This window comes from Pseudogymnoascus destructans (genome assembly GCF_001641265.1).
Source record: "Pseudogymnoascus destructans isolate 20631-21 unplaced genomic scaffold scaffold_11, whole genome shotgun sequence".
NCBI classification, from domain to species: Eukaryota; Fungi; Ascomycota; class Leotiomycetes; order Thelebolales; family Thelebolaceae; genus Pseudogymnoascus; species Pseudogymnoascus destructans.
In genome coordinates, this window is record NW_020167530.1 from 669700 (window position 1) to 695678 (window position 25979).

A 25979-nucleotide genomic window follows, 5' to 3' on the forward strand; every position below is an offset into this window, starting at 1 on the left:
AGTATTACATCTATTAGCATCACTCTCGCCATCTCTAGTAAGCTGTGAGAACGAATCATGTATATTCCTCTATCTAAGTACCATGATTATCAGAAGATTATTAGAACGCTATTATCTATTATATATGCTTAAGAACATCCCTCCACCTTGCTTGATGAGGCCGGCCAGACCTACTAATACCTAAAGTATTTATAGGGTCTTGATGAGGATCCTCGACTGAGCGGAACGAGCTATGAGTCAAGATAACTGTGTATAGAACTTGTTCATAAAATGTCTTTTGTGTGAGAATATGATCTTATTATAGGTATTAACCTACATAATTCTGGTAATAATCTGGTAATCCTTACTTGTTGAGGTTGCATTTGATTGATTCGCATTTGATAGAGACTATCCTTCCCATCTGTGACTTCTTTTTGCAAATGTCTGTGCAAGATGTGTTGCCATAGACTTTGGGCCAGCAGACTTGATTGCAGGATGCGTAAGGGCCTTCGAACAATAAGTACAAATAACACATGGTTCTCCAGAAAGCCGGTCTGCTCCTTGGTGATAACTTCTCCAGTATTGAGAACTCCAGTTGGTTGAATCCCATGCAATCTTCATAAGAAGTTTTGTAGTATGATCTGAGTGTTGTTCATACCATCGTGATAGCTTCCACCACTCAATGAATATATCGTGTGTATCCTTAGTCCATTTGACGAATTGGTTTAACTTGCCAATATATTCAAGGCCTGCAGGGACTTTGTAAGGATGCCTGTCCCTCAGTGATGGAAAGGATCTGAGTCGGGCAGGTTACGGTCACATGATAAGAGTTAAGGCAGGTTAGCTGAGTCGGACCCGTTTCGGGTACTTAAGGAGATTGACCCAACGGGGGTTCCTCTCTTCATCTTTTTTGTATCCTTCGTAGTAGACCTATAGGATAGCATCCGTTTAGCCTCTGACTCGCACTCTCATATGCTATTACTGTGAGCTGGGTGCCCTGTGTCCTTACAGACTTGATTTAATGAGGATAGTCGTTGAGAAGACGGAAAAGAGTCTGAGAATACTGTCAGAATCAAACAACTCTGAGTATTGAGATGGCATTTGGCAAATTGCTCGATTATCAGAAGGTTACCAGAAGTCTGGCTACGATGAAGTACTTAAATACCTGGTTTTCCAACGCGAAAGGTACTCCAGCGCTATAACTTTAGCAACTCAAGTTCTCCTCTACTCTAGCTCCAGGAACAACATATCCTGTGCAGCTGATACCTTAGCCCACTTTTCCTTATCAAACTTCTTAGAGTAGACAAGTAAGAACGCCTCTTTGAAGCTAGAACTATGAGTGGATATTTGCAACCATCCATTGTCGACAAGATTGTAAGACTTTGGGTACCACTGCACAGGTCCTGGTAATTAGGCCCACTTTCCAAACTGCCTGCTCGTACAAACAGAAATATTTATGTGGTGGGATAACCTCGTGAAAAGTGCTATAATAAACAATTAGTATTGCCAGAAGATTGCTAGGATGATCAGAGACGTACCCTTCCTCTACATCAATCCACGGCATATACTCAAAGAGACGCTCAGGCTTCTTTCTCAGCTTTCCAGCCTTTCTCGTATATGAGTGGATACAGCTATCCCAGAAATGTTGCCACTTGCGGAAATTGGACTCTTCATGGGCCTATCAACTATTAGTATCACCAGAAGATTACCAGATTATGAGGTAGCATACATCAATGTGCGCTTGAGTTAAGAGAGCCTGGGTGCTAGTGATCTCTTCATCGGAAAGCTCATCTGGTAGAACAGCCTCGTCATTTAAAATATCTCGCGCTGTAACATAAGCTCCAACTCCAAATCGTCTTCAACCTCAGTATCCTCCCATTCGCTGTTATGATTGTCATCGATTGGAATACTTGAGATACCCTCAAATGCAGCAAGCTCAGACAGAAGTTGTTTGGGCGGAGTAGATGGTGGGGCTTGTGGAGAAGAAGAGGCGCTAATATTCTTGACTTTCTGATTCGCAATGCAAGATGCATGGGTACCCTTCTCAGTCCTGTTTATAGTTAGATTGAGGCTACCAGAGATTACCAGAAGGAACTTACCGAACACAAATACGCTCAACCTTCAATTCATTCTGTAGACGTGTCTTGTCTTCAGTAGAGGCAGCGATATACTTTGTGTAATGACACAGGGCACCCAGCTCACAGTAATAGCATATGAGAGTGCGAGTTGGAGGCTAAAAGGATGCTATCCTATAGGTCTACTACGAAGGATACAAAAAAGATGAAGGGGGAACCCCGTTAAGTTTGTTTCCTTAAGTACCCGAAACGGGCCCGACTCGGTTATCCCAACCCTAGCCCTGAACCTTCCACCGCAACAGGTCCGCATCGACCCTGAACCCTACACCCTTACTGTCCCCCACTATAGTGTAACTCGCTATGTCCTCCTCTACTGGTCCGAAACCACACCGAGTCGGATTTCATGCTTGTGGTGACCGTAACAGCTCTGAGGCGGGTTCTTCGAGTATCTAGGTAAGGAGGCATCCTTACACTTTGCAGACTTATATAACTTCTTTAAGTAGTAGCTCAGATCAGCATGGTCAGCCTTGAGTGCTAAGTGAACAGCCTTCTCATCTTCAGTAAGGTTGGAGACGCAGTTGCGAGCTTTGATAGTATTCGCATTAGTGGAGAGTTCTTCATGTGCCTTGAGTTTCGCCATACTAACTAAACACGTGATTAGCAGAGATCTCCAGAAGTTCTGGCTATAGAATCAAGATAATAAACTTAGTTGAAGTCCTAGTAAAGAGGTAAAGGCTCAAAAGGGAAGAAGAATGTGTAGATCGGAGAGTAACCAAGGAAGGTGGTTCTAAGGTCGTGGTTATTTTAAAGTTGCAAACAAAAATATTTGTGAAGGAATATTCACCTACAAAGAATTACTGTTCCAAAAACAACACCACAATGCGCACCTTCATATAAAACACATACCTTTCAACCTCTACCTCTTTACTATACTCTTCTTCTGCAATATTCTTTCTACAAACTCACTGTAAGTACACATATCTTTTGATCTACTTCTTTATCTTGTGTTTACTTTACTAACTCACCTTGATATTAGCAAATGACTCGTACCAAGCAAACTGCTAGGAGATCAACTGGCGGCATAGCACCAAGGATGCCACTTGGATTACGGGCTGGCTCTGGGCTTGGCGGAAAGGGACAGGAAAAGGCTGTGGGCACAGCAAGAAAAGCTCCAGTTTGCTCATCTCAAGCTAGCAACAATCATGCTCAGAAGGCCACGCGCTGCACAAAGTCTAGTAAGAGGATTACCAGAGGATTACCAGAGGATTACCAGAGGATTACCAGAACTCTCTAATAAACATATAGGCACCAAGGCTCTCCGCGATATCAGAAGACAGCAACTTGATACTAGCTCCCATTCCAGCGTCTTGTTAGGGAAATCACAGAAGACTTCAAGTCCAATCTTCGCTTCCAGCAATCTGCTATCCTAGCTCTTTAGGAAGCTGCTGAATGCTTCCTCATTCGAGAATTTGAGAGTATGATGTTTAAACATAGTGACAGGGACATACTAACAGTTATAGTGACAAATCTCCTCGCTATTCATGCGAAGAGAGTGACAATTCAGGCAAAGGGTATGATATTGGTTCGGCGTTTGCAGGATATGATGTTTAAGCTGTGGGCTTAATCGATGGAAATGTCTCTCACCCAGGAATGAAGGTCAGATGAGTTCTGGCAACCATCTGGTAACCTGGTACCTAAAGGCCAAAGGTTATAGTGTGGAATAGGACATCAACAATATGGGAATGGAGTTGGAGTTATGGCGTCTTGATCAATGAAGTCGCACCCCGTTTTTAACATAAGTAATGGCTAATCAAACACGTGATATAACTGAGTTGCCAAGACCCATACTAGGTACTCAGCAAGTGAGTAATCCTCATTCAACAATACTCGGGACATGAGCGAGTAACTCAGCTGGGTGAGTAAAAATTCTACTACTCGACTCGTGAGTACCCAGTGCGCAGCCTAGTTCTCAGTAGTTGTAACCTATATACTTCAACTAATCAACAACTTGTCTACCACCAACACTTCCAATGACCTCCAGTGACTATGTGTTACAATTTACTACCCAGGATGATGCTTCGCAGGGTCTCATCGAATTACCCAAAAGCCGGTCCAGCTCTGTCCCCCTCCCGCCCCCAGAAAGCATCAGGCCGATAAGACCGCTGGCATATAACCGCCTCCCTGCCCCCTCTATATTGCAGAGGAGCCCCAGTGCCCCACCACCGCTGCATGACGGGCCAGGAAGGCTATATTGCCAGCGACGATAGCGCTTACCGAAGCATGACAAGCTGTCGCCGATGCGTGACCGGCCGCGGCATGGCTAAAATAGCAGTTGTTTGCGGCTGGCCTTGCGAGGCACTACATCGGGGCTGCGCAATAAGGGCGGGCGGTGTGAGACGGGGCTCGAGGACTACAGGAAGTTGTGCGAGCTGATCGGAATGCTGTGCACGTCTTGAAGCGAAGGGGGCCTCGGCGCTGACGCTGGTGTGTGAGAGCCTAGCTTCTGTGCTGTTCCAATGGTGTGACGGGCTCGAGGATCACGCGTTACACGATAGTGACACCAGGTTATCACTGACGCATCTCCGCATTTGGGTTGGGAGGAGATTATTTGCTATCAGAGTGGTTTCTTGAGTCTACGACACGACCTAGATCATCATTGGTGGTCCTATTGGTGGCGTTTGTGTTGAGAGCTTTTATCATATACCGCCGAGTGCCTTCTACGCGTTGCCCAGGAAGCTAACACGTTTCTGTGGACGTTCGGATTAGAAAGTATCATGTTATTTGCGTGGTTTCGAAGCATCAAACGACCGTGATGCGTTTCCAGAATGTCTGAATTGGAAAGTATCACATGCTGCCTTTTCTAGGTTCAAGCATCGTCTGTGGCATCCTATGAGGCGTTTTTGGCAGCGTTCGGATTGGAAAGTATCATATGCTGCCTTAGTGGTTTCGAAACATCGACCATGGGATTCCTCGATGCATGTCTTCATTTACTAAAGTCTTAGTGGAAGCAAGCAGGTTTTTCAGTCTTCGAGCGCAGATGATGAAACATGCTATTCGAATAAATACTAGAGACGGCCTAAGCTATTGAGTTGAATATTAACCACACATGGACTATTATTAAATGCCCCAAGTGGTAGGCCACAAAAACAAACAATTTCACATCGCAGCCGCCAACATAACAATCGCTCATACCCCGCATCAGAATGTCACACGGCGTCCTACAGGAACTTGACCGAGTGCACCGCATTACCACCCCTCCATATTTACAGAAGCACTGTTTACAGGAGCACCAAAGCCGCCGCAAAGCCAGCAGCCAACCCCATCCCTCTGCTGCCCAAGTTCACCATCGCCGCGCCCGAGCTGCTCGAAGTCTGGGCCGCCGACGTTGAGGTAGTCTCCGTAGTAGGAGCTTGCGTAGTTCCGCCAGTCGTAGAGCCGCCCGTTGTTGCGGCCGCCATCCCCTTGCTGGAGGAGGAGGAGGAGGAGGAGGAGGAGTTGCAGACGACCTGATCCGGGACCTGGACTGGCGGGTCGGCGGTGCCGCAGATGGCCTTCGCATAGGCGATGGCGCCGTTGCGGCCGGCCTCGTCGCACTTGTTGACGAGGCAGCAGGCGATGTTGCTGAGGAAGTCTTTGTTGCTGCAGATGCAGTTCGTGTTGAGGTTGTTGCAGCCGGCGATGCTGGAGCCGGATGTGAACTGGTCGACGCAAGGTTTCTGGGAAGGAGCACAGGTTAGAATGTACTTGTCTGTCTGCTGACGCAAGGGGGGCTTACGGCACAGTCGGGAACGCCGCCTGCGGCGGAGCTGACGCTGATGAGTATGGCGAGGGCGATGGCGGCGGAGGCGCGCATGTTGGAAGGTAGCGGGTGAGCTGTATGGGTTGTAGTGGTAAAGATTGCGATGGCAAGACGATGATGAGATGAAGCGGTCGACGTTCAATTGAAGAGATGGGGTCAGTTCGGATATTGAGGGACCATGCAGGAACGGCTAAACAGAGGGGTTCAGGGTCTACTCGGTACAGTAAGGTGTGACATCCCCTCCCAAAATCCGGTCGTCTCAGTCCCGCGAAGTCTTACATCTTGGCCTGCCGTTTACCGCTGTGATACACGGTGAATCACTGAGAAATGGCAGATCTGCATGGTTGGGAATATGGTTACAATATAATTTCAAGGGGGATTTGATTCTTATAAAGCAACGTGCGACGTGATTTTCCCTTGAATGTTGACAGGATGGCCGCTAAACTACTTACAGTGACATGTGACAACAAGGCTCGGCCGCTACCTTTTAGCAACTCTGGGGAATCTGGGGTAGTAACGGTCGCTGGTGAGAAACTTATAAAGCCAACAAAGCACTAATGCAAGGTCGATGTAAGGTAAACAATCGAGACATCGAGAAATATCGATGGACGCTCTTATTTCTAAATCGGCTGAGGTAAGGGATTCCATTGGAGTTAAGGGCCAATCGATCTAATACTTCACAGACATTTAGGTGAGCACGGTCCAGAAGCGGTTAGTCGTCATGCCTCGACGGTGATACAGCCGTCTCCGCCGCCCTTGATTGAATGGCCGACAGATGATCAATCTCATCACACCCCTTTCGCACAGCTTCAAAAGGAGACGCAGTGCGCAGGCGGTCGGCGCTGCTCTCTGCCTACTTTCTCATATGCTCCGTATACCACCCTGATCACCATACCCGACCAGCGCTTCGACAGAAACTCGAGGACGGAAAGCTTTTGTGCAGACGCGGCAAGATGGGTCTTTGGATTCTGGAAGATAAGGTGATGGACCATGTTCCAGGTATGCGCATTCACACCCAGCTACTGATCCCTAGAACTGACGATGCGGCAAAGGCACCACTAGATATTTCGATAAGCCACATCTGCAAGAAGCTGGTAGAGAAGATGTCTCCCATCTCAAGTGCGATACAAGTGGAGCGGATCCGATTATCCTCGTCCCGCAGCCCAGCGATGACCCGAATGATCCTCTGGTATGGCTTGGACAATCCGGGGGGTAGCTTTGAAGGCTAATGATATGCGCAGAATTGGCCGCTGTGGAAACGCGATGTGATAATGTTCGTATTGTCCCTAACAGCAATCTTCGCAACGGCACTAGGTCCCATCTTAGCAGCGAATACCTTGTCGATCTCGGAAAAATATGGAAGAACAGTCACAGATGGGGCTCTCCTGACAGGATACTTCCTGTTTGGGGTAGGGTTCGCTGGAACCTTCTTCGTGCCCTCGGCGAGGAAATGGGGCAAGAGGCACTTGCTAATCTTCGGAACTATACTGTTGGTTGCGTCGAGCGCCTGGGCCGGCGCCGCCGAGCTGAATTATACGAGTATGCTATGGGCCAGGATCTTTCAGGGCGTTGCCAATGCGCCCTTCGAGGCTCTCATCAACGCCATCGTGGGAGATCTATATTTCGTTCATGTATGAACCTCAACTCCCCTAACCGGTGAGTGTCTTCAGCTGACAACGGTAATAGGAACGCGGCAAGCGCATGGCACTAATGAATTTTGCCCTCTTCGGCGGTGCATTCTTCACCCCCATCCTCGCCGGCAAGATCTCAAACAATATGGGCGTGCCGTGGATTTTCAATTTCGTGGCCATATTTTGCGCATTGTGTCTCCCGGCAGTAATCTTCTTCGTCCCAGAGACGGCATACCGACGCGACCCGCGCCTAAACACAGACATGCTAGCAGCCAGTGAAAGCACCCAAGATGTAACCCTCAACTCCGGCCTAGAAGCTACCCAAACCAACGGCAACGGCGCCTGCACCAACGGCAACGAAAACGAGAAATCCGACGACTCCCCCCCCTCAACAGAGGCAGCCATACCACTGCACCGCTACCCCGGCGCCGACACCCCCAAACGCACCTACATCCAATCCCTCAAGCCCTTCAGCGGGACCTACACAGACGAGAACTTCTTCAAGATCCTCCTCCGCCCCTTCCCCCTCTTCTTCCACCCCGCCATTCTCTGGGCCTGCCTCATCCAAGGCACGCTAATCGGCTGGACCATCTTCATCGGCATCCTCGTCGCCTCCATCTTCCTCGGCTCGCCCAACTACTGGGGCGAAGTCGAGAGCGGGTACGCGTATACGGGCCCCTTCATCGGCGCTTTAATCGGCTTCTTGATCGCAGGCGCGCTGGCGGACTGGAGCGCAAAGTTTATGACGCGCCGAAATGGGGGGATTTATGAGCCGGAGTTCCGTATCGTGCTGGTGATTCCGCAGCTTGTGTTTGGGTGTGCGGGTCTATATGGGTTCGGGATCGTGGCGACGGATCTGGTTAGGTTTCATTGGGCGTGGGCGGTGTTCTTTTATTGTTTGGAGGTTATGGGGATGGTGGTGGGAGCGGTGGCGAGCTCGCTTTATATCATTGATGCGCATCGTAGGTACCCCTTTTTTAGGCCTTTTACTATCCCACGCTGTTTTCGCCGCATTCCCTTCAGCTCGCTGCTGGCGACGAGCTTGCTAACTGACCGCCCTAGGCAACATCGCCATCGAGGCATTCACCTGCCTCCTCATCTTCAAGAACTTCTTCAGCTTTGGCCTCACCTTCGTGGCCTTCAAGTGGGTGAGCACCAACGACACGCGATATGTTTTCATGGTCATCTCGACTGTTCAAGTCCTCGTCTGTCTGCTCAGCGTCCCGATGTGTAAGCTCCCCTCCCCACCCCCTCCATCAGATGTACAGCGCCGAGTTCAAAGCTAACCCTCTTCCCCTCTCCTCTAGACATCTTCGGGAAGCGAAACAGGAGCTTCTTTCACAGGCACGATATCATGAAGATAACGCGTCTGGACTAACTGTTGCTCCTTGGATATTCATCGTCATGGGTGTTTACACGGTGTTTATTGAGCAAGGAAGGGAAAGAGTCATGGCTAAGTCCATGACGATGATTTCTGTTGGGATTTGATTCGTTGAGGGTTAATGGGTTAAAAGGTTAAACAAAGCGATGGGCATAATGATCTAGCAGTAGTCTTCTCAGTCCTGCCGAGGTCCGAGCATTATCAGCTATCAATCTCAATCCCAATCAAACGATATATTTTAATCCACCCGATCACCAGAGAGAAGATTCCCATTATAATAAATACCAGCTAAAACGGCTTGGGTAAATCCACCGCATCTATGCCAAACATGACCTTCCTTATAGTAGTTCACCCTGACGCCGCTTCCCAGACTCCTCTCCCATATAGAGCATCCCAAAGATCTACCCGAATTTAAAGCTCGCTCTTCACAATAGGAGCGGTATACCCATTCTCCTTAACCCACTTCGCGACATCCTCGCGATCCCTCTCCAACCAGCTGCTCTTAGCATGGATAGAGTCCAAGCTCTGCGCCAATCCCATAGCAAAGCCCTTGGTGCTCCTCTCCGCGAAGAACGCCTCAACCTTCGTCATCTGCTCCAGGCTCGTGAAGCTGGATGTGCAGATCGAGACCATGGAGCCGAGCATGGAGAGGCCTGCCGGGAGGCGGCGGGCCAGCTCGTCCCAGTTCACAGTCATCCATTCGAACAGCGCGTTGATGCCGTCGGGGTGGGTGCGGAGCGCGCTGATGGGCATGTATATATCCTGCTCCTTGACCTCGTCGCTGATGGATAGCGCGAGGGAGCGCTGGATGAGCTCGGGGTTCTTGGCGCGGCCGAGAGAGCGGAGGGCGGTGTTGCGCTCGTCAGTGTTGACCGAGTTGCGGTAGACGCCGAGGATGGTGTCGTACTATTTGGGTCAGCTAAAGGACTAGATTGGAATGTTGGTTAGAAAGCTTACCTCCTCGGCACCGCCGTATTTCAGGGCCATGGCGAAGACACTACCACGAATGTTGGGGTGGATGGCAGAGTGGTCACCCTTGGAGAACTTGGCAAACATGTCCTTTGCGGCGTCAATGATAACCTTGTCGCCGGCAAGACCAGCACTACCAAAGAGCATGGCCTTGAACTGCTGCTCAATGTGGCCATCAGACTCCTTGAATTCCCAGCCGGCCTTGTGGGCCTTCTCGCTCACGAGCTCTCTGGTGAAGGCTTCGATCGACTCCTTGACCTTCGGGTCTTCAAAGACCCATGCGCCTTGGATAGCAGCAAGTCTGGTGATGATTTCATTCCATACAACAAACTCGGTTTCGCTGTTAAAGCCCTTAAGCAAGTTCAGGACACCCGAAGTCTTCTGGTATCCGGATGTCGCAAGTGCACCAGCATCTGCGATCATGCCAGCACGGTCCTCGACGGTCAGGAGACCACCCTTGGCAGCCTCACCGAGCTTCTTAAGGCGCTCTGGCGTGTAAGATGTGCGGTAAATGTTGGTGTGGTCGGCGTTAAGCTTGAAGAAATCGTTGCTAGCAAGGGGGAAAGACTTCTCGCGCTCAGTGAGGGTCAGAGTCTCATCAATGCCATTCTTGGTGCGAAGGCTGAGGAAGACAGGGTAGAGGATCTGGTCCTCCTCTGGCTTCACATCAGCTGTGCGAAGGAAGCGGTTCTGCTTGACGTGAATGCTCTTGTCGTCATTCTCGGTCACGGTGATAACAGGGTATCCAACATTCTTGGTCCAAATGTCCATGACCTTCCGGACATCCTTGCCGCTGGCAGTGCTCAACGCAGCCCACAAGTCACCAGTTTGAGTGTTGCCATAGGCGTGCTCTTTGAGGTAAAGTCTGATGCCCGCCATGAATACGTCCTCACCAAGGTAAGTAGAAATCATGCGCAGAACGCAAGAACCCTTCGAGTACGAAATAGCATCGAAGATCTGGTTAACCTCATCAGCGCGCTTGACAGGGACCTCGATAGGATGACTGCTACGCAGAGAATCGAGACCAAGGGCGCTTTGAAGGTTGTCGGTAACATATCCTTGCCACACCTTCCACTCTGGGAAGAAGATGTTGCACGAGTACCACGACATCCAGGTAGCAAATCCCTCGTTAAGCCATAGTCCGTCCCAGAAGTCCATGGTAACCAGGTTTCCGAACCACTGGTGGGCAAGCTCGTGCTGGACAACCTCCGCAACACGCTCCTTGGTGGCAGCACCGCTGGTCTTCTCGTCAAACATCACATCGACGACACGGTAGGTGATGAGACCCCAGTTCTCCATAGCACCAGCAGCGAAATCTGGAATGGCAACCATATCCATCTTTGGCAGTGGGAATTCGCTGTCGAATGTCTTCTCGTAGAACTCCAGAGTGCGGGCAGCAAGCTCCAAGGAGAAGCGGCCGTGCTCGATATCCTGGTTAGGGGGAGCGTAGACACGAACTGGCAGTCTGAACTTGTCGGTCTCGATATAGTTCAGCTCTCCAACGATGAACGCCAATAGGTATGTGGACATTAATGGCGACTTGTTGAAGGTGACAGCCTTCTTGGTAGTCTTCGTAATCTCCGACGTTACCTCTTTCTCCGAGGCAACATCCATGTTGCTCAGGCAGGTAAGGTTCTTGTCCGCCATAAGCGTAATGGTGAAGGCAGCCTTCAGCGCTGGCTCGTCGAAACATGGGAAGGCCCTCCGGGCGTCCGTGGGCTCCATTTGAGACGTTGCGAGTATGCCAGTCGATCCATCCTTGTTCTTGTATGATGATCTGTAGAAACCAGCCATCTTGTCGTTAAGCTCGCCCGTGAAGGTCATCTCGAGCTGTGCCTTGCTACCAGCTGGGATCACCTCTTTGAACGCAACCTTGGTCGTCTGTGTCGATTCATTGTATGATAGTTCGGGGGATGACCTAGAGAACAGAATGGTCAGTTACAGTGCAAAGGAGAGTAAACAGGGAATGCGGGGCCTCACGTAATCGTCTGGTCCCCAGAGATCACCTTGGTGCTCTTGATATTCAGCTCCAAGGTGTTGAGCGAAACAGAGGTGGTGTCCTCCGCGACGTCCAAGTCGATAATGACATGCCCCTCATAGGTGAAGTCCTTGAAGTTTGGCTCGAGTGTCAAATGGTAGTGTCTTGGGATAACATTCGCGGGCAAGATCTCTCTTCCCTGTGTAACGTCCACAACACTTCCCACAGCGCTTTCTCCGTGTAGTTTGCACATTTCGTGACGTCGGTAGGAGCAGTGTCTGGCCGAGGTAGCTTTGATTATATTGCTGGCAATTGAAAGTTGTGGCCGGTTGGAAGATAATGTTGTCCTGTCTTCTGTTAGTTGAGGGGGCGTGGGGTATCAGGCAGTAGCAGGGCTAGCTTCTGTCTACGTACGTTGTCTTGGAAAGAGCTCGATAGGGCAGGTTGCTATCGGTGAAGCCGCGCCGCTGAATAGGGAACCTGCGAAGGGCTGGCCGTATATATAGCGAATTGCGAACAGTCAAATTGACCAGTGAAAGAGCAGAGGCACGCATTGACTATGAATAAGAAAGAACAATCACTAAAAGGAGTGTGGGCGCGACTTTGGTAACGATGCGGGTGCATACTTTTTGTGATCCTAGCCGATATTCACGCCTAACATATCAGGCAAGACGTTGAATTTCTATGTGAAGAGCAGAATAGTAGCAAAGTTACTCGTCATAAATTGATATTATTTTAAGTGTTATTTTATCCCCGTCGAATCAAAATACCCATGTAGAGAACAATAGTAGCTGCCCATGTTTTAGGGCTCCTCGAGCCATTGTGCTCCAGTTGTTGAAAACGCCGCAAAATGCTAAGCCTCACCAACCACCACCCTGTATATGTCCATGCCTTTCCCTAGTATCATCTCCTTGAAGCGCCCCTTGATTAAAATGATTGTGATATCGCGAAAAATGATTGTGTCATAGCATCGTATCGTCCAAACCGTTGTTGATAGTAACAATCGGCACCTTCTCCCTTGCATCGTCTCCCTTATGTATAACTCCAGTTCAGTAAGCCTCTAGATCCCCTAGTTTAGCTGCTCGTCTCCGTCGATGCATTGCAGTGCGTTTAGATTTTGGATTAGCAACCACATCCGACATTGATCTCTTCCAGTCTAGCCCGGCCGCCATATCTTTCATGTCCTCATCGACCTCCTCACTATCATACATGTCAACCTCGCGATCTCGTTTCCGGAAAATGTTTTCATGTTCGTATGACCGACCAAATCCGCACTTCTCAAACTCCATGAGCCCACCTCTAGAGTTATCGTGTACGCCGACAAAAATGCTTTGCCCATCTGGGGAGAAGTCGGTGCCAGCAATTTCTCCAAACAGATCGAGCGTCTGCTTTGACTCATATGTCTCAGCATCAATGACTGATATGATGTCTGCAGGTTCCGATGCTAACAGTACCCTCTTGCCACTCCCTAACGGGGAGTATTTTAAGCTCCGCACGCCGGCCATTGTCGAGGAAATTGTTGCCAATGGGTTAGCCTCTCCGTGGCTTGTTTTCCACATCCTGGCATCCCAGATTTTGACTAGTTTGTCCTGGTTTCCGGTTGCGACGTGCCATCCGTTATCTGCCCAGTCGCAGGCAAATCCGTAATCACAATGCCCTTCGAGCCTCTGAAGAATTTCTCCTGTTTCGGCATTGCAGATCATAACATCACAAGTGTCTCCGACAAGCACTCGGAGTCGGTGGTCTGGGCTCTGGGCTGAGCAATTGATGGCATGTTCATAGTGGTGGTACCTTGTGAACTTATTGGTGGTGCAGTCCAGTGTGCGGATTCCGTTATCATTTGAAACAATGACGGCTTCGGGAACTCCGCTCTGACGACTGAGGTTGATTTGGATGTGATTTGTTATGCAGTTCGGATGGTCTACAACAAGCCCCTCGATGTGCTTGGAGTCTGGTTGATTCAATGCCTTCATGCCATATTCGCCATGAAAGCCGCCGGCAATGAGAACACCATGGTTGGCAGCAAGAGTCGATATTTGAACGCCACCCCAGGGCGGCCCGTGCGTAGGCTGAACTTCTGGCTCGGAAAGGTTCATTGCAATGCAACGCTGTCCGTAATTAGGATTTGTCTGGATCACGCGATATGATCCGGCCAGGAAAACGTTATTCCTAGAGGTGCAGGCAACAAGGTTCCGCAATTGAAAGTGAGGGAGGTCCATCTTGTGCTTAAAATTCATCCGGCGAAACTTGAAAAAATCTTTGCTGTCGTCCTGGATATACGAGTCGCTGAGAACATGCGACAGCCAGGGTGGTGGAGTTAAGTTGTGATAATTCTTATAACTCGCGATCCGCATCCTCCTCGCGTCTCGTCGCTTGACCTCCAGTTTTTTCCAGTTTATCCCCTGGATATCACACCTTTCGCCTCGCAAATCCGTCCTTCGGATTTCGGTTGGCATGGATGTTCCGAACTCGCGCAAACGCTCTAATCGAGGGCCTCTGTTTGCCTTCCTCGATTCGGATCTGATAGTGAGGCTCCAGCGGAACAGGAAGTCAGATAGCGTCATGTTGTCATGTGCATCGTCGACTTGTACGGTATTAGCTGGAGGAGCATTGAAAGGTATATCAACGCCATTCATGACCTCAAAGATGCCAGCAATACCAGACTGTGTTGAAGTATTCACTGGTGGAGGAATGTGCAAAACATGAGTTAAAGCCTGGCCACCAGGTTCCAAGAGTGATGGAACGGCACCCGAGTCTTCCGCATTGAGAGGCATGGATACGGTAGGCATCGAACCTGCATGGACAAGTTGGCTTCCGGTACTCGATGAAGGAGCAAAAAGTACAGGGTTATAAAAATGAAGTGGATTACCTTGATCATAAGCCACCCCGTGTGGTATCGTTGGCTGCTCGCCTTGCTCTTGTACGCCTTGGATGTGTTGCAAGGTTTGAAGTTGTTGCAGGTCATGTATTTGTTGCTCGATATGTTGCAGTTCTGGATGCTCGTCCTGAGTATGCTGTATTTGTTGTGTTAAGCCTGATATCTCATCTAATAGGTTCAAAATCTGATAAGCCACACCAGGGCCGTGTTCCTGTGGCCACGAGGGTTGCATGGTGTCCGACTCTAATCCGACGGCAATATTGGTGGTGCCATGCTCCGAGATGACATGCATTTGTGGAATTGAAAGTAAATTGGAGTTTTCCTCGGCGGGCAGAGCCATATCTGTGTCGGGATCAACGGACTCGGTATGAGCTTGACTGATATCCAGCTGAACCCCGCCATCTGACAGCATTCCCCCCTCGTCGTCACTCATGGGATATGGCGCAGATTCGTCTGGGGTGGATGGCGGTTCTTGTATTTCAAGCCCCGCAGGCTGAGTTTCCCCGCTTTCGAGCATATGAGGTGGTCCAGCGAAGATGCTGACACCATTATGGTTGTCGTCGTCGAAGGTTGGGCTGAGCTCCCCGTCCAGAGGGCTCCCCGATAGACTGCCGGACATGACGATCGTTTCCCTCATCGCCGGGGGGACACGACGAGAGTGTGTTTATCGTGAACCGACGTTCGAGTGAGTGGTGCGACGTCAATGTAGTGACCGTCGGAACCGGCTTGAGTGGCCGCGGGCGGGGAGTCGAAGTGAGACGCAGATCAGTTGGGGCTGTCGCAAACCACCGCGGCCTCCACCACCGCGACTAAATGTGAGTACGAACCAAAGGCGTGGATGACGTGAAGATCAGTTGGTGAATCTGCAATAGACATAGAATATGAGTTGTCGCGAGGTCACTGGGGACATGTCACTGACTGTAGGGCAACGCTGGCCAGTAGCGGGTGCCTGTGATGTGGCGGGGGACGTCTACTGGCTCTGGGAAATTGTGGGGATAGCCAGACACATAGACTCTCTCAGCCCTCAGCGGTGGCGACAATACCTGTAATCGGCGGCTAGGAGAGGCAGCATTGCGCTTTCCTTTGCTGGGCGACGTGGGGGTGAGGATGCACAGTACTGCCCTTATTCCAGCTCGCCGATACTAGAGTACTCTTGATATCCAACATCCAGCCTTTTGTCTCACATACATCTCGCACTGGACATGCTGTGCATAGCGCAGTTTCCGTATCGGCAACTGGCAACTATACTTCACTGTATCACGTCGCAGCCCCCCTTACCATCAAATACCCTTCTGAGAGACCCAGCGATCTGACAGATGAAGACCTAATCTTGCGCGGCCAGGGTAATATGCCGGAGAGCTTATGCGGAAACAGGCGTCATGCAGCTGATGGGATCACACTCGGTAAGGATGGCACATGGCACAGCCTGGACCAAATATATCGAGCATCCGGCCCGATGGGACAACATACTCTATAATCGTCGGTGTTCGCACCGACCACCTTACAGGTGAACGGCGAAAGCGAAGTGCATCCGGAAAGCGAAATTGCATCCCGTCATAGCCGAGTCAGAGATTTACACCCAAATATATACGTTTCCCACTCTCAACTATGCACCTGCGATAAATTTGCTCTGTATAATGGACCAAGCCCTCGAATTCCTCCGCAAGAACCCTTCCGAAAAGCCAATCACCGCCGCTCGAATTTATAATGTTAATACGAAGACGCTTAATTCCTATACTCGACGAGCGAAGTTGAAAGCCGCCGAAGCCCCAATATCGCCTCCTATTTCTAAACGCGGAGGACAAAATAAGATACTCTCGGAGGTACAAATTAAGGCGATATACAAATATGTCGAAGATTCGTATCATGCAGGTTACGGGGCATCAAGAGCAATGGTTTTTGCAGCAATTGGCCACTTGCGGGCAGCAGAAATACCACCGAAACCAGCGCCTTCATGGCGCTGGTTTCAGGGCTTTATAAAAAGCCATTCTAACCTTTTTCGAGTCGTTAAAACGAAAGCGATTTCTCGAGTTCAAGTTACAACTCATGATATTTCGGCGGTAGAGGGCTGGTTTTCAGTATATTTGTCATGGTGTATCCAACATGATATCCAGCCGCAAAACGTCTATAACTTTGACGAAACTGGCTTTCGTGTTGGAGTAGCACCAGGGGAGGAAGTAATACTTCCTATATATATTACAGATGTATGTATAATTAGTTATCGTCATTGAAATATAATTGAACTGACCCTACTAAGATGTATGTTCCAATGGCCGAAAATCGCAGGTCTATTACTATAATCGGGTCAATCTGTGCAATTGGACAAGTGATTCCACCAGTGATTATTATACAAGGACGACAACATATGGAGTCCTGGTATCATGAAAAGCTAAGCGGCGACGAGCTTATATTGCTCTCTGATTCTGGATATACAAATGGCGAACTGGCAATGCTTTATTTAGAGCATTTCATTAAACATTCTGATGCTGGGCCTAATAAACCATTAAAAGTCCTTTTTATGGATAGCCATATCAGTCATACAATACCCGAGTTTGTCATACGAGCAACAGCGATGAATATTCATCCATATCCGCTCCCGTCACATCTTACACATACTATGCAGCCGCTTGATGTTGGTGTTTTTCAGCCTTACAAACACTAGCATAAGAAGGCAATTCAATATGCAATGCGAAATCTTGATATTGATTACAATATTGCTTCATTTTTTCGAGACTTAGGCAAAATCCGCCAGGAAACATTCAAGAAAGGCACAATTATAGGAGCATTTCGTGAAGCTGGAATGTGGCCAATAAACCCTAAAGAAGCCTTGAAAAAAATGAAGGTATATACACTGTCTGAAAAGGCTCTAGACCTACCGCAAATTCCACAGACTCCAACAAAATTTGTACATTCAGAGCTCAAATTACAGCATTGGCAGGCAAAGATACCATACCTTTTTTCAAGTCCATCGGCACGAGAATGGGATTCTTGGGCACGCGGTACTGAAAACGTCCTTGCTCAAGGAGAGTTAGCTGTTCTACAATATGATTTACTATCTACAAAGGTTGCGAACCAGCAAAAGGCAAAGGTCAAAAGCCGCAATGTTGTTCAAGCAACGTGTGGTCCATTAACAGCTAAAGATTCTTGGAAAAAAATAGCTGACAAGGCTAAAAAGGAGAAGGAAACTCAAGAGCGGAAGTCAAAATTCAGAGCACGAATAGCCTTGAATAAGGTCAAAAAGGAGCTTCGTATTCGTGGTGTTGAGGCCCGCAAAGCCGAGCTTTTAAGAAAGCGGCAGGTTACCCAGTTGTTAAAAGCAAAGCAGGAGGTGCCTCCTGATTTACTTAATCCAATTCCTGATCCCGAAAAAATTGCACAGGAGTCAGAGATTCAAGAAGAAGCCAATATTCAATTGATTTCAACAATAGGGTGGTCGGGATCACAGGTAGACGACGACGATGAGACTGGATTTATAAGATTTAGTGGTTTGGATGAGGACATATTTACAGACAGGACAGAAGAGAATTTGGATTCAGGGTTGTTTTAAAGTAAGAATAGCGTCAATTTTATTTAATAATTTAATCACTTAATTGGTTGTATAACTTAGTTGTTTAGATAGTGGTTATATTAGATTCTACATACTAATGATATCTGGCTGGCGGGATGCAATTTCGCTTTCCGGATGCACTTCGCTTTCGCCGACCACCTGTAAGGTGGTCGGTGCGAACACCGACGATTACTCCGTATCCTCCCTTGGCTTATCATCTCTGTATGTTACACAGGAAGCCAAAATCCCGATTTAACGCCAACACGTACACCTTTGCGTTTATAACTCCCCAGTTGCCCTGTGTGCTGAGTGATATGTTACCATCCAATCGTAGTTTTGATTTCCTACAGCTCAGCTTTCACAGTGGCTATACAAGGGATTTCCTAGGTTGTAGCTGTGGTTGTGACTGGACAGATATGGCAACTACTCACAGTTGTACCTTCCATATATATGGAAATTCTCATGTAAAATACTCGTAGATCAAATGTATTTTCTATTCATTCAAGTCGACAATGATCATGTTATGTACACCTATAATACCGCAGTCTAACACCAAGGCGGCTTTAGCTCACTTGGGAGAGCGCCAGACTGAAGACAACTTCAGCTCCGATATCTGGAGGCACTGTGTTCGATCCACAGAAGCCGCAATCTGCGAGTCGAGGATCACCTCGATTAAGAACACTATATTTTTTGCTTTTTTGCTAAGGGGATCATCGACATAGCAAAAGGTGGTCTAGATTACTTATCCCGTCTAGAATTAATGCGTTTTAGAGTGGTTTACACGCAACCATTTTTGATGAGGAGGGGTCAGGACCAGCGATCGGGACCTGCGATAACCCTGCCCCTGGCGAACCCCCATGTCCCAAAACGCGAGCCAATTCACCCGCCGCTTGAGGGCACCCCTGTCGTTCCCAAAATATCCCCAAAGTCAACCTCTTAGGTCACCCAGCCCTCAAAAACGTTTCCAATCTGTTGACGAAACGACCACGACTAGGGTGTACGCAAGTAAATATGCAGAGCAGCTATGATAGTGCTCAAAGACAATTCGAGTGATGATGCCAACGGCTACTCTGTGCCTAGGTATCCGACGGGCGGTTGGCGGCGACCGGAGGAGCACGAGGACTTGAGGGAGGATAGATTGGGAGACGGCAAAGATATGGCCTCGTGGGCAGGGCAGCCGTCCATAAAGGGCTCTACGGAGTCCATGCGGATGGCTTTATTGACCATATCCCTCATTGGGATTCAGTAAGCTCAGCTGCTCAGATTCGGGGGGATAATTATGCTCATAGCTTTCTAGGTTCACATGGGGAGTTGAGATGACTTGTAAGCACCCCAATCGCTTTTGTTTATTGACTATGGAATGCTAACACACTATCACAGACTGTACACCATACCTCCTCGCACTCGGACTCACGAAAACTCGAACCTCCCTCGTCTGGATCGCCGGGCCCCTCTCCGGACTCATAATGCAGCCCATCGTCGGCGTGATCGCGGACCAATCAAAGTCGAAATTCGGCCGGAGGAGGCCCTTCATGGTCATCGCATCGATAATCGTTACGATCTCGCTGATCGCTATGGCATGGGCGAAGGAGCTCGTGGGGGCGTTCGTGTCGGACGAGGAGAAGGCCAAAACGTGGACAATCGTGGTGGCTGTGTTTAGCATCTACGCCGTGGATTTTGCAATAAATGCGATACAATCCTGTGGCCGCAGCTTGATCGTGGACACCCTGCCTATCCCTAAGCAGCAACTCGGATCGGCGTGGGCGAGCAGGATGGTCGCAGTGGGCCACCTGGTTGGGTACGCAGCGGGGACAATCGACCTCGTCTCTATCTTTGGGAAGGGAATGGGGGATACCCAGCTGAAGAAGCTAGTCCTCATCGCCTGCTTCATCCTGATGTTCACCGTCGGCGTCTCCTCCTGGGCCGTAACGGAGCGCGTCCTCATCTCTGGCAAGACATCTGACGCGACAACGAGCGGCGTCAAGGTCGTGCGCAAGATCATAAAAACCATCATGCACCTCCCCCCCCGCATCCAGGCCATCTGCTGGGCGCAGTTCTGGGCCTGGATCGGCTGGTTCCCATTCCTCTTCTACGGCAGCACCTGGGTGGGTGAGACGTACTTCCGCTACGACGCGCCGGTCGACGTGAAGCAGTCAGAAGACGCGCTCGGAGACGTCGGGCGCATGGGCAGCATGGCGCTGGTTGTGTTCTCCATGGTCACATTCGCAGGGGCCTTCCTTCTGCCGTTCTTCGTGCGCTCGCCGGAGGAAGATAACTTTACGCCGCGCCCACCAAGCAGTATCGCTAAGCTCGTCAAGCTTGTCACTAAGCACAAGCCTGACCTTCTCACAGCTTGGTTCATAGGACACTTCATGTTCGCCGGCGCCATGATCCTCGCACCTCTCGCCTCATCCTTCCGCTTCGCCACCGCCCTCGTCGCATTCTGCGGACTGTAAGTCCACCCCCCTTCCCCTCCCCTATCCCCCAATAAAACACAACTAACCCCCCGCCAGCCCCTGGGTCCTCGGCTCCTGGGCCCCCTTCGCCTTCCTCGGCATCGAAGTAAACCGCCTCAGTAGCGGCGCTCAACCCACCTCCTACCGCCGCCTCTCCAACGCCCGACGCTCCGACTCGTTCGAGCTCTTGCGCCCCTCCTCGGCCTCTCTCCTGCACCGCAGCGGCGACGAGGATATCGCGTCGACGGGGGAGCTGTCGGGGATTTACTTTGGGATTCTGAATATCTATACGACGTTGCCGCAGTTTGTGGGGACGTTTATCTCGCTCATTGTGTTTTCGGTGTTGGAGCCGGGGAAGAGCCCGGAGTTGGCGGGAGGGGAGGGGGGAGAAGTCAAGAAGGAGAGGGTTAATGGGATTGCGGTTTGTTTGTTTATTGGGGCGTTGAGTACGTTGGGGGCGGCGTATGCGACGAGGAGGTTGAGGTATTTGTAATGGGAGGGAGGGGGATTTTGGGTATGCCTTGGGTACGATAGGTGTGCTTTGGGGAGCGGGCAGCGATTGTAGGTTGCTTTGTAAGTTTGTTTGCTGCGAGGGAGCCTTTTTTTTTGTATAGTATGATGCGATACGGTCATGGCTGGGGCGTTTGGAGGGATACCACTTGTAGCGGCGCGATGTTGCTAGGAATACAATGTGTATATGATGCATGTTTTGGTCTGCTTGTTGAGGATATGGCTTGTGATTGTGTGCTGGGCAGCTGGCGGTACCATGATGCCTTGCTTCTAACTTCCCTTTGTAGAGCTCTGAGTGGAGACATGGTTGCTCTACCTGTGATGGCCTACCACCATTACCGGTGTCTGACCAGGGCTTCTTGGGTAGGAGCTGTCTATACTACATACATGCTTAGACAGGAGAGGAGGCAGCTGGTTTCTCAGAACGCCCTCAGAACGCCCTCAGAACGCCTCAGAACGCCCTAGTGCTGCTCCACTACGTCTATCAACAACTGAGCACATGGCAGTTCAGGGATGTTTGGGATGGCGGTGTGGAAGCGGATTGGTGGGAGAGACTGTATGTACCTAGCAACTCCTACTACTAACTTCTACTACTAACTCTTACTACTAACCCCTACTACTCTGCAACTTCTACAGCACTACTAACTCTTACTACTAACCCTTACTACTCTGCAACTTCTACTACTAACTCCTACTACTAACTCCTACTACTAACTCCTACTACTAACTCCTACTACTAACTCCTACTACTAACTCCTACTAACTCCTACTAACTCCTACTAACTCCTACTAACTCCTACTAACTCCTACTAACTCCTACTAACTCCTACTAACTCCTACTAACTCCTACTAACTCCTACTAACTCCTACTAACTCCTACTAGTAACTCCTACTAACTCCTACTACTAACTCCTACACCCTCCAGCCTCCAGCCCCTCCAGCCCCTCCCCTCCAGCCCCTCCCCTCCAGCCCCTCCCCTCCAGCCCCTCCCCTCCAGCCCCTCCCCTCCAGCCCCTCCCCTCCAGCCCTCCAGCTCTCTCTGTCCCAACAAACAACAAACCCCATTAATCATACCACTTAGCCTCTAGTAGCCCCAATAACCACCCCATAACAGCCCTCCATCAAACCAGCCTTTCGCCTGCCTAAATAGACGTGGCTTACCTGATTCTGTACTCTACTCTCTCTCTCTGTAGTACTGTGAGCCCTCCTACTGTGCTAAACGAGGTACATAGGCTTGCTGCTCACCCCATACCTTCCACTTCCACCTCCACCTCCACCTTCCACCTTCCACCTTCCACCTTCCACCTTCCACCTTCCACCTTCCACCTTCCACCTTCCACCTTCCACCTTTCATGCACCAACGCTCTCCACGCACACTCCCTCCTCCACTTCTCCATCTCCCCCCGCTGCTTCCTTCTTCCTCCTCCCTTGCTCCATGCTTCCATCCCAGTTACAAAGGGTCCACCTTTTAATCCACTCCTTCCCCAGACACCCCCACCACAACCACCGAAACCAAAACCAACAACCAGCCCTCCGCCCTCTTTGCGCTCGTTTGCTCCCATCTCATGTCCAAGTCCATGTCAACTCGCTCATCCATCCTTATTCTCCATCAACAGCAATTATCTTCCACCAAGTAGCACCAGCCTCTCCCCCATTGACCGACCCCATACCCAAAGCTGAACCCGCAAAAGAAAGCGCTCCCACCCTTCTCCCCGCTTTGACAACCTCTCCCCCGAGCCCAATTCTCCTTCCCCGGAAACTGGCAAAGGGCGAGAATAACTCCTTCCCCATCGACCCTCCACCACTGGTCGCGAATTGAGATGAGCACAGCCTAAGTTCCATCCCACCTGCCTCTGGCGAAACTGTGTGCGACGTCCCACAGTGGCCGTCGCCCGCCCCTCAACCAACTCGATCACGCACCCCCCCGCACCGCAGCGCAACGCCACGACAGTCGTCGCCATGACGGGCCTGTTCAGCAAGTTCAAGACAGGCACCGTGAGTCTCTCTTTTCCCGTTTGTCGTATGCGCCGATGACCAATGGCGGGGCTGCGGCGAGGGCGGGTTCTTTTTGGGCCCGAGCTGTTGGCTTTGCGGTGCGGTTTCGGGGTTTTTTTTGGTAGCTTTGTGCTGACTGTGTGGTAGGGACCGTCGAGTCCGGGTCAGAATGCGAATGCGTCGAAGAAGCAGCAGGAGCCTGTGGTGGATTTGACGCCGCTGGAGAAGATGTTGCTCAATGCTGGGCCTATCCGACCAGACGGGAGTGACAAGTTCTTTGGGATGGAAAATGTACGAGATCCTTCCATTCCACACAGGTTGCGCAGTTACTGACTTTGCGAAATAGTTTGGGAATACCTGGTTTGTGATTATACTTCCCCAGGCGCGATCGCCTTTCTGACAATATACAGTTACTGCAATTCAATCGTTCAAGCTCTATACTACTCCATACCATTCCGAGAACATGTACTACGATACCCCCCTCATTCGCCTCACGACACCCCGAACGCAAACCCAAAACCTGTCATATCGAGCTCCATGAACGGAGGAGCAGTTCACCCACAAACCGCAAAAGGATTATCGGCAGCAGAAGCAGCGAAGCGGCGAGCGGCCGTAGTGGCAACGCCACCTCCGCAGGCGCCTCCAGGTCAGATTAGACCAGAAGATAAGCCAGACTCGCCAGAGTATAAAAAGAAGCAGGCCATGCTGGCAGGGCCTATCGTTGATTTGACATACGAGAATGCCCGTCAATACGGCATGGAGGAGTCCACCTTCACGGCCTTGAAGGACATTTTCACGACGCTCATACAGTCACAAACGAGGATGGGTATACTCAGCCCACAGAGGTTTTTGGAGATCTTCAAGCGGGACAATGAGATGTTCCGCACTACTATGCACCAAGATGCACACGAATTTTATGGAATCTTGCTCAATGCTGTGATTACAAATGTGGAAGAAAATGCAAGAAGACTAAAAGAACTAGAGCCGCCCAAGTATGAAGAAGTTATGGGCGATGGAATGATGTCGGCTTTTGCCAATTCTGCGTCGGTGATGGGCCTGTCAACTGGTGCTCAGTCCCCTGGGACCGGATGGGTTCATGATATCTTTGAGGGCGTTTTGACGTCTGAGACTAAATGCCTTACTTGCGAAGCTGCGTCCCAGCGAGACGAGACGTTCATTGATCTGTCAATCGACTTAGAACAGCACTCGTCGGTCACGTCCTGCCTCCGCAAATTTTCTGCGGAGGAAATGCTGTGCGAGAGAAACAAGTTTCATTGCGATAACTGTGGTGGGCTGCAAGAAGCTGAGAAACGCATGAAGATCAAGCGGCTGCCGAAGATCCTGACGCTACACTTGAAGAGATTTAAGTATACCGAGGATATGACGCGTCTGCAGAAGCTGTTCCACAGAGTCGTATACCCATACCATTTACGTATGTTCAACACGACAGACGACGCAGAGGATCCGGACAGGCTGTACGAGCTCTACGCCGTTGTTGTGCATATTGGAGGAAATGCATACCACGGTCATTACATATCAATTATCAAGACACAAGACAGAGGCTGGTTATTATTCGACGATGAGATGGTCGAGCCCGTTGATAAACATTACGTGCGCAACTTCTTTGGCGATAAACCGGGAATGGCATGTGCATACGTCCTGTTCTACCAGGAAACGACGTTAGAAGCTGTTCGCAAGGAACAAGAGGCCGAAGGCGTCGCGGAGGTTGCAATCGCTACAGAAGAAGCGGGCATTCCCACCACGCAACCGCAGACGCCCGGGGCAAACGCAGGCCTTATCTCGAGGCAGATGGCACTGCCTCCGACACCGACCAAGGACGAACTACTACCACCCCTAGCCCAGGCACAAACGAACCCCACACTATCGACTTCCCCTGAAATGCACCCAGAGGTGCCAGACACAATAGCACAGTCCCTACCATCGCAATTCGAGGCGCCGAAGAAGGCCGACCGCGCAGCCGCGAAGAAGGACAGCAAGGATGCTGAGAAGGCGAGGAAGCACGCTGAGAAGGAGAGAGCTGCTGCTGATAAGGAGAAGGCCAAGGCGGACGAGAGACAGAGGAAGGAAGTCGAACACAAACGCAGGGAGGCGCAGAGGACGCAAGCTGAGGCCTTGAAGAATGCGATGAACGCGAGTAAGATCTCGGCGGCTGAGGATGAGGAGAAGCGCCGGCGCGAGGCTGCGTCGTCGTCGTCGGTGGGGTCGCCGGCGAATGGACCGTCCGATAGCAGCAGCAGCAACAACAACGACAAGAAGGAGAATGGCTTCATCAGTGGTCTGACCGTCAACCGCAACAGGCCCGGCGCGAAGAGCATGAGTCGCCGGTCGCTGGGATGGCTCAAGCATGACTCCGCGAAGGGAGAGGTGGCGGTGGATGGCGATCAGGCTATACCGCCTATCCCGGATCGGTTGGCGAAGCCGGCGAAGGAGAGGTTTAGCTTTAGTTTGGGGAGGAAGAAGAGTAATCTTACGCCGCCATAGTGATGGAGGGCGGATTGGATCGGATAGTAGGGGACGGGGGGGTGTATGCAGATGGGTCTGGAGGTGGAATGGGGAAGTACATATATTGTGAGCATGAGACCGCCAAAAAGTACGGGAGGGAGGGGTGTCTGTCTGCCTTGTCTGTTCTGTCCGCGCTGTCAAACATTGCCGCGCATTTCATGGTCGAGGCGTCGTTGGACATACTTTTGAGTGTACAGCATTTTATTCTGGATGGAGGGAGAGTGGAGGGAGGGGGTAGGGAGGGGAGGGACTTAATAT

The 25979-nt window shown here is 50.3% G+C and overlaps 7 protein-coding genes across 7 annotated transcripts; 3 read left to right on the top strand and 4 right to left on the bottom strand.

Moving 5' to 3' along the window:
* Positions 1-1203: 1203 nt before the first annotated feature.
* On the bottom strand, positions 1204-2694 carry VC83_05038 (uncharacterized protein; the record flags this gene model as incomplete). Its single annotated transcript, XM_024468664.1, has 6 exons — positions 1204-1306; positions 1518-1657; positions 1709-1806; positions 1890-2029; positions 2079-2127; positions 2526-2694. The coding sequence occupies 6 exons, from the start codon at positions 2692-2694 to the stop codon at positions 1204-1206; spliced, it is 699 nt and encodes a 232-aa protein (XP_024323801.1).
* A 2276-nt stretch (positions 2695-4970) lies between these two features.
* On the bottom strand, positions 4971-6208 carry VC83_05039 (uncharacterized protein). The gene is made up of 2 exons (XM_024468665.1): positions 5830-6208; positions 4971-5770 (listed from the first exon to the last, which is right to left on the bottom strand). Exons 1-2 carry the CDS (start codon positions 5905-5907, stop codon positions 5333-5335), a joined length of 516 nt encoding a protein of 171 aa, XP_024323800.1. The 5' UTR covers positions 5908-6208; the 3' UTR covers positions 4971-5332.
* A 211-nt stretch (positions 6209-6419) lies between these two features.
* On the top strand, positions 6420-9108 carry VC83_05040 (uncharacterized protein). Its single transcript, XM_024468666.1, has 6 exons — positions 6420-6852; positions 6906-7042; positions 7095-7484; positions 7540-8446; positions 8547-8714; positions 8792-9108. Exons 1-6 carry the CDS (start codon positions 6807-6809, stop codon positions 8860-8862), a joined length of 1719 nt encoding a protein of 572 aa, XP_024323901.1. The 5' UTR covers positions 6420-6806; the 3' UTR covers positions 8863-9108.
* On the bottom strand, positions 9109-12408 carry APE2 (Aminopeptidase 2 mitochondrial). The gene is made up of 4 exons (XM_024468667.1): positions 12227-12408; positions 11815-12159; positions 9823-11752; positions 9109-9771 (listed from the first exon to the last, which is right to left on the bottom strand). Exons 1-4 carry the CDS (start codon positions 12364-12366, stop codon positions 9277-9279), a joined length of 2910 nt encoding a protein of 969 aa, XP_024323902.1. The 5' UTR covers positions 12367-12408; the 3' UTR covers positions 9109-9276.
* A 117-nt stretch (positions 12409-12525) lies between these two features.
* VC83_05042 (uncharacterized protein) lies at positions 12526-15583 on the bottom strand. Its single transcript, XM_024468668.1, has 2 exons — positions 14682-15583; positions 12526-14606 (listed from the first exon to the last, which is right to left on the bottom strand). Exons 1-2 carry the CDS (start codon positions 15325-15327, stop codon positions 12862-12864), a joined length of 2391 nt encoding a protein of 796 aa, XP_024323900.1. The 5' UTR covers positions 15328-15583; the 3' UTR covers positions 12526-12861.
* A 3220-nt stretch (positions 15584-18803) lies between these two features.
* Positions 18804-21526, top strand: VC83_05044 (uncharacterized protein). The gene is made up of 4 exons (XM_024468669.1): positions 18804-19482; positions 19535-19560; positions 19618-20689; positions 20751-21526. The coding sequence occupies exons 1-4, from the start codon at positions 19262-19264 to the stop codon at positions 21184-21186; spliced, it is 1755 nt and encodes a 584-aa protein (XP_024323905.1). The 5' UTR covers positions 18804-19261; the 3' UTR covers positions 21187-21526.
* Positions 21527-22529: 1003 nt separating this feature from the next.
* Positions 22530-25943, top strand: VC83_05045 (uncharacterized protein). Its single transcript, XM_024468670.1, has 4 exons — positions 22530-23198; positions 23346-23489; positions 23545-23558; positions 23609-25943. The coding sequence occupies exons 1-4, from the start codon at positions 23163-23165 to the stop codon at positions 25698-25700; spliced, it is 2286 nt and encodes a 761-aa protein (XP_024323906.1). The 5' UTR covers positions 22530-23162; the 3' UTR covers positions 25701-25943.
* The last annotated feature ends 36 nt before the right edge of the window (positions 25944-25979 follow it).

Excerpts from the sequence above, each read along its gene's own strand:
- VC83_05045 (XM_024468670.1), top strand. The coding sequence starts at position 23,163 with ATGACGGGCCTGTTCAGCAAGTTCAAGACAGGCACC. Across the intron at positions 23,199-23,345 it reads GCAAGTTCAAGACAGGCACC|GGACCGTCGAGTCCGGGTCA; the intron begins GTGAGTCTCTCT and ends ACTGTGTGGTAG.
- VC83_05039 (XM_024468665.1), bottom strand. The coding sequence starts at position 5,907 with ATGCGCGCCTCCGCCGCCATCGCCCTCGCCATACTCATCAGCGTCAGC. Across the intron at positions 5,771-5,829 it reads GCGGCGTTCCCGACTGTGCC|AAACCTTGCGTCGACCAGTT; the intron begins GTAAGCCCCCCT and ends GCTCCTTCCCAG.
- VC83_05040 (XM_024468666.1), top strand. The coding sequence starts at position 6,807 with ATGGGTCTTTGGATTCTGGAAGATAAGGTGATGGACCATGTTCCAG. Across the intron at positions 6,853-6,905 it reads GGTGATGGACCATGTTCCAG|GCACCACTAGATATTTCGAT; the intron begins GTATGCGCATTC and ends GATGCGGCAAAG. Across the intron at positions 8,447-8,546 it reads TTATATCATTGATGCGCATC|GCAACATCGCCATCGAGGCA; the intron begins GTAGGTACCCCT and ends TGACCGCCCTAG.
- APE2 (XM_024468667.1), bottom strand. The coding sequence starts at position 12,366 with ATGCGTGCCTCTGCTCTTTCACTGGTCAATTTGACTGTTCGCAATTCG. Across the intron at positions 12,160-12,226 it reads CGAGCTCTTTCCAAGACAAC|GACAACATTATCTTCCAACC; the intron begins GTACGTAGACAG and ends AACAGAAGACAG. Across the intron at positions 11,753-11,814 it reads TCTGGGGACCAGACGATTAC|GTCATCCCCCGAACTATCAT; the intron begins GTGAGGCCCCGC and ends TCTGTTCTCTAG.
- VC83_05044 (XM_024468669.1), top strand. The coding sequence starts at position 19,262 with ATGATAGTGCTCAAAGACAATTCGAGTGATGATGCCAACGGCTACTCT. Across the intron at positions 19,561-19,617 it reads ATGGGGAGTTGAGATGACTT|ACTGTACACCATACCTCCTC; the intron begins GTAAGCACCCCA and ends ACACTATCACAG. Across the intron at positions 20,690-20,750 it reads CTCGTCGCATTCTGCGGACT|CCCCTGGGTCCTCGGCTCCT; the intron begins GTAAGTCCACCC and ends ACCCCCCGCCAG.
- VC83_05042 (XM_024468668.1), bottom strand. The coding sequence starts at position 15,327 with ATGAGGGAAACGATCGTCATGTCCGGCAGTCTATCGGGGAGCCCTCTG. Across the intron at positions 14,607-14,681 it reads CGGGGTGGCTTATGATCAAG|GTTCGATGCCTACCGTATCC; the intron begins GTAATCCACTTC and ends TTGTCCATGCAG.